The 6,000-nt window shown below is 45.0% G+C and overlaps 1 protein-coding gene across 2 annotated transcripts in view; it reads left to right on the forward strand.

Moving 5' to 3' along the window:
- trim67 (tripartite motif containing 67) overlaps nt 1-6,000 on the forward strand; it is a gene marked incomplete at both ends in the record, with an annotated part of 43,695 nt that overhangs the window by 30,536 nt on the left and 7,159 nt on the right. For both annotated transcript variants that reach the window (XM_079996722.1, XM_079996721.1), the window contains 3 exons: nt 48-201; nt 4,814-4,977; nt 5,710-5,848. In XM_079996722.1, coding sequence (XP_079852848.1) covers nt 48-201; nt 4,814-4,977; nt 5,710-5,848 — 457 coding nt within the window. The remainder of the gene's footprint in view (nt 1-47; nt 202-4,813; nt 4,978-5,709; nt 5,849-6,000) is intronic.

Raw genomic sequence — 6,000 nt, forward strand, 5'->3', positions numbered from 1 at the left:
GGCTGACGGGCTTTACGTATCCGTGTGTGTTTTCTTGCGTTCGTCAGATTTCTGACGCCCTGATCAAGCGAGTGACGTCGTCCCAGGACCAATGGGTGAAGGGGGCCCTGGAGCCCAAGGTGGGTTCCGAGTTTGACCTCACCCTCAACACGGATTCCCTGCTGCAAACCATCCTACAGCTGGACTTTACCCAGAGCAAAGGTAAACCCACCGGGTCATGGAGTTCACGCACCCGCGCACACACGCACGCACACACACGCCCGCGCAAATTCACAGCAGCATACATAAACACATCCCAACACATGTACACATACATGGACATATCTACGGCAAAACATACACAAATGGACACGCTCCACCATAGACCCGTACACACACAGGCATGCCAGAGGGCATGTGATATACGTAGGAGTTGAGCGTTGCCTGCAAACATGTATTTTTCAAAGCGGAATTCTTCCCAACAGACGAGCGATCTCGTTCCCCCCGGGGGCAAAAAAAAATCGTTCTTTCTGACATTTTCAATCAGGTAAAAAAAACAACACCAACGCATTGAGATTGTCCCATTCTGTGTAACATTAAAAACAGCTGTTTTATTATTCATTGGTCTGTTCCAGCAACCAGTGTAGGCAGGCTTGAGCAAACAGATACCATACCATCCATACGTACCCAGTACACACCACCATAAGGCCCGGCATTACCGAGATGCATTGTTAATGTACACTTAAAGTACGAGGTCACAATTGGTGCATTGTTTATTTGATTTATGTACCTTTTAAATATTCACATGCAGTTATCGGTTTATTTTCTCTAATTCATTCTGTTACAGTTACTTCACTCAAGGTCAAAATACTTAATTGATAGTACATTTTTCATACTATTCAGTGACTCTTATGTATAACTAGGCCACATAGAAATGTACAGTATACACAGCACTGTGGGAAAAACAAATATCTGGAGATTTTATCTGGAAATCTGTCGAAGAAAATTGAATTAACCTTTTCTCCCACTTCTGAAAACATGCGTGGGTTTGGAAACATGCAGGAAGGCACTATCTTTATGAAAGTCAATTACAGTAGTGCCAAACTTCATATTAACAACAGCATTTCAGTAGTCTACATTTGTAAACTAATCATAAACATATTGACAAAGCTTGCTCAAAGTGACGGATGGTGAAGCCCTTGATCAATGACTTGTGAATGAATTGTGCAAATTGTGAAAGGCAATTCATTACTTCCTCAAAATTGTCGCCAAAGTAAGTTCTAATCACGGCTCAACATCTCCTATCATATTATTGCATATTTCCAAACTTTTCCAGTGGTGTAAAGTGAAACAAACAAACAAAAAAAGTATTACACATAATAATGTGTCACAGTAATCTGCTTAATAGCTACTGCAGTCAAATCCTCCCCCCTCATATTTTGCAATTAGTAATTGAATGTCACAATTAAAAATGTAACGCCATGGCAACCAACAATAAACAAAGCAGATTCTCCACCAACACTAGGATACTAGTTACCATTAATAAGGAGGGAGCAAAATGAATGCAGTGACCACACAAATGTAAGTTTTGGAGGAGGTGGAAGATTTCTCTACACTGATAATTTATGCGATCTGCGGATTTGATTCATCGATTAATAATGAAGAAAATCATTAAATAGCCCGAGAAATGCGGTGCTTTCCCCCTTTTCCATACAAACGCTGCTTTTTCCTGTTTGCCCCATGTAATATGAAAAATAAATAAATAAATCGAAAACAAAACACAACAAACATCCGTGTTTCCAGATGCACCGGAGACTCCCTTGCCCAAACAAAATCACGCGGCAGGGGGCGAGGCCGAAACGGAAACAGAGGGCGAATGCCCGGGAGGTATTTCTGAGAAGCTACTACTCTACTCGATAACCCCCACCCCTCCCCGGCCCGCACCAAGCCTCACAACCCCCCGTCTTCCAAACAGGATGCAACTGCCCTCCACCACCCCCCACCAAAACCCCATCCCTTTTTTATCTGCCACCCCCCACCCTGCTCCCCCCAGTCAAGTCCTACGGTGTCCTGTGCCCTACGGCCCAGAGCTCTGGCGGGAACCAGATCGGCTCCGGTCGTCTCGTTTTGTCTGTTCTCTGGTCCTCGTCCTCTGCATGGTGGCCCCAAGTCCTCATCAGCTCCCTATGTACACTCAACTGCCCGCTCAACTTACCCGCCCAGAAATGGGCGCTTGATAACCTAAATAACACCATTTCACTTTAGGTGTACCTTAAAGTAAGATCAAGGAAATCCAAAACTAACCAACAATTGAATTCCCCCATTTGTTTGATTTTGATTACAACAAAAACATTTTTGATATGGATCATTTTCAATAAAACTGAAGGGAGAAAATTAAACAAAAAATCAAATCTTCTTCCACAACCACCTTCAAAGGAATTCTGCCCAAAATGTATTAAAAAAAATAAAAAATAAATACAAAAACAGAATAACATTGATGAATACTTGAAAGTAATCACGTACATTTACATTCATTCATTTAGCAGACGCTTTTGTCCAAAGCGACTTACATGACCGACCATTGGAGCAACCTCAAATTTAAGTGCATGAGCTCCTGTTTATAAATTCAACCAGATACAAGAGCAAGATAGCTGTAAGGAATCAGAATAAAATTGTGTCGTTATTAATTTTTTTAATTATTATTATAGTTATTATGTTTTTTGCTTTTTCTCATGTTAGTACATTACGTCAATACAATAAATTAAAGCTAGTCAGCCACAACAGAAACAAGAATAGTTAGTCATGACGAAGATAGGATCAGGCATTCAGGTGTTCCTGAAAGAGCAGGGTCTTCAGGTGCTTCTTGAAGGTTGTGTCTCTGCAGAGCGTAATGAGCTGGGCAGCTTTTTCCACCTCTGGGGCACCACGCATGAGAAGAGTCTGGATGGAGAACTCATTCCACGCAGTGGAGGCGCCACCACCCGACCGCTCATTTGCAGACCTCAGAGAGCGGGTTGGGGCGTGTGGCCTGATGCGTGATGCAATGTGTGCGGGTGCAGATCCAGTGACTGCCCTGTAGTCCAGCATCCAGGATTTGAACTGGATGCAGGCAGCTGCAGGGAGCCAGTGGAGAGAGATGTGGAGAGAGGCGCGACATGTGCACACTCCGGCTGGTTGAAAACCAGGCGCACCGCTGCATTCTGAATCATCTGCGGTGGTTCAACCAATTCTTTTTGTTGATCACATTTTCAACAATGCTTCTATCAAGTTTCCTCATCGAAACTTCCTTCAATCGATCTTCTCTCACCACCTCCCCTCTTCCTCCTCCTCCTCCTCTTTCCCCCGAGGCCCTTCACGGCTGCTGCCTTCCCTGGTTGTTTTCAGCGATCCGATCCATCCCTATTTCCTTTTTACTTTGAAAGATCAAAGTATCCCCCCTACCCTCCACCCTACTCAAAAAAAAAAAAGAAGGCAACCAAAAGGTATCGATCAGACGTTGTGGCGTCACCGACAAGTGCACATTCACTTATATTTGTCGTCCTTTGTGTGACTTGTGGTATTTCTGGTTGTCGTTGTTGAATTTTTGTTGAACGTCTAACATAGAATCAACTTCCCTGTACCCTACTACAGCTACTACTACTCCTACCACTACTACAACTACAATATCTGTATCCTCACATGGAATAAGGGTTCGGGAGTGTAACTGGGCGTTCGGATCTATTACTATGAAACCTCCAGTGCTGCTATTGTCTGCTGGAGTGTGGACACAAATCCACAATGTCCATATCATCAATATGTAAGCAGCCAGCTGGGGGAGCTGAACACAGGCGTGGTGTCATTTCACGCTTTTCAATGTGATTTCTTCAGCTAGGATGGTGACGACGATAGCGTGGGCCTATTGCACTCGGTTCTCCGTCACCGTGAAAATGCCGCCTTAGTGCCGTCGCGATCGCGTTTCATGCGTCATTTTTGTCGAGTGTGTCCGTCTGCAGCTGAACAAAGTCATGTTACAGTATAAGCACCGGGAACCCGGAGCCCGTGGGGATTGGTCTTCGCTCCATGTCTCTCACCCGTCATTCGGGGAGTCTTCCCTCTTTCATTATGCATTGCAGCAACTGAATCAAACAAGAAAGAGTCGGAAAATCAGGAGTCTTTACTCTTTACTGAGGGACTCGTCAAGAGCCGAGTCTCAAAAAAAAAAGGAGTCAAACCTTTCATCGCTACGAATAGTCGTCACTTTCAGAGGGAATCTTGTTCTGATGAACGGAGCTGCTATTCTGCCAGGACTCATGAATTAGATGATTAGTACAACCTTGCGATGTTGATCTTGCAACACAAAAGCTGGTTTCCATTATCTCCTTTGAGTGGAATGAGTTGTTTTTCCACGGCACACTAGTGTGCCACGGCACGGCGGTTGCATCACTGCCTTGGCGTTCCCTCGTTGTGGCTGAAGTCCTCTCGCGGAAGGGACTCACTTCAATGGCTGTCTCTTCTCTTCTTTTCCTTAGCAACAGATCTGTAACTCCCAGCTAGGCTCTCTGTACCCTTCCCCCTCCTCCCTCACACCCTGTTATTTTACTCCAGGTCTTCTTAAAGCTCTCTATTCACCGCTCGTCTGCGTAAACGCCGAACCAACCATCTAACCAAGTTACTCTGCGACGTTCTTTATCTCTATCCATCTATCGTTCCATGCAATCCTTCCTCTGCTGTGCTCTATCTGTCTGTCTTTCCAACCATCCATCCCTCCATCCACTCATACATTCCACCCATCCTTCCCTTCATCCACCCATCCATCCATCCATCCATCCGCCCGTCCCTCCATCTTATCCCACAGTGGATTCGGCTCCCTCGGTGCCGCTGGCCCCTTTCCTGCAGCTGGAGAAGTTCTGTACCAGGAACAACAGCGCCACGCTGGCCTGGAGGGTGAGTGCACCCAGCAGCAGCCCCATCGAGGGCTACGTGCTGGAGCTGGATGACGGCAACGGAGGACAATACAGGGTCAGTGGCAGACCTCATATGCATACATACATTGATAAAACACATTTCAACACCCACACCAGCATATGTTCATGCGTACACACTCCCACACCTAGCACAGCTGTGTACACACTCATTAAGACACTAGCAATTCAACAAACGCCCACATAGCGCAGTGACAGGTATGCGCTGTAAATACACACACTTGAACGTAGCCTCGTTTTTTTTTGCCTTAGGCGGTTTCATGAGTCAGAAACACAACAGAACCGCACTGGCACATAATGAGATTTCACATGATAAGTGCATATACCATGACACTCATATCAGTGTACTCAAATCTCAAATGGGGTAATGTCACACTGACTCTGCTGTACTGATCCACTGCAGCTCCCTGGCTTTTTATAATTCATAATCCATATGCGTCTTTAGTCTAACGCCAGATGGTCTTGTGAGTGTGTGTGTGAGTGTGTGTGTGTGTGTGTGTGTGTGTGTGTGTGTGTGTGTTATGAACGTCCTGCCAAAAAGGTAGAGATAACAAGACGGTTAAAGTGAAAGTAACTGAGCTTTATATTTGTTTTTGTGATTTGTATGTAAATTAATGCTGGGAATAGAATGACGTGCGTCTGTCTGTGAAAATGGGTGAGCTTGACCTAAGGTTGCTCTGAAGTTGATTACTTATATTCGGTGTGTGTGTGTGTGTGTGTGTGTGTGTGTGTGTGTGTGTGTGTGTGTCTGTGCGCGTGCGTCTCCCAGGAGGTGTATGTGGGGAAGGAGACGGTGTGCACTGTGGACGGTCTTCATTTCAACAGCGCCTACAATGCCAGGGTCAAGGCCTACAACGCCGTAGGGGTCGGATCATACAGCAAAACTGTGGTGCTCAAGACATCCGATGGTTCGTGCTATCCATCTATCTATCTATCTATCTATCTATCTATCTATCTATCCATCTATCTATCTATCTATCTATCTATCTATCTATCTATCTATCTGTCTATCTATCTATCTATCCGTCTATCTATCTATCTATCTATCTATCTATCTATC

This window comes from Zeus faber (genome assembly GCF_960531495.2).
Source record: "Zeus faber genome assembly, chromosome: 2".
NCBI classification, from domain to species: Eukaryota; Metazoa; Chordata; class Actinopteri; order Zeiformes; family Zeidae; genus Zeus; species Zeus faber.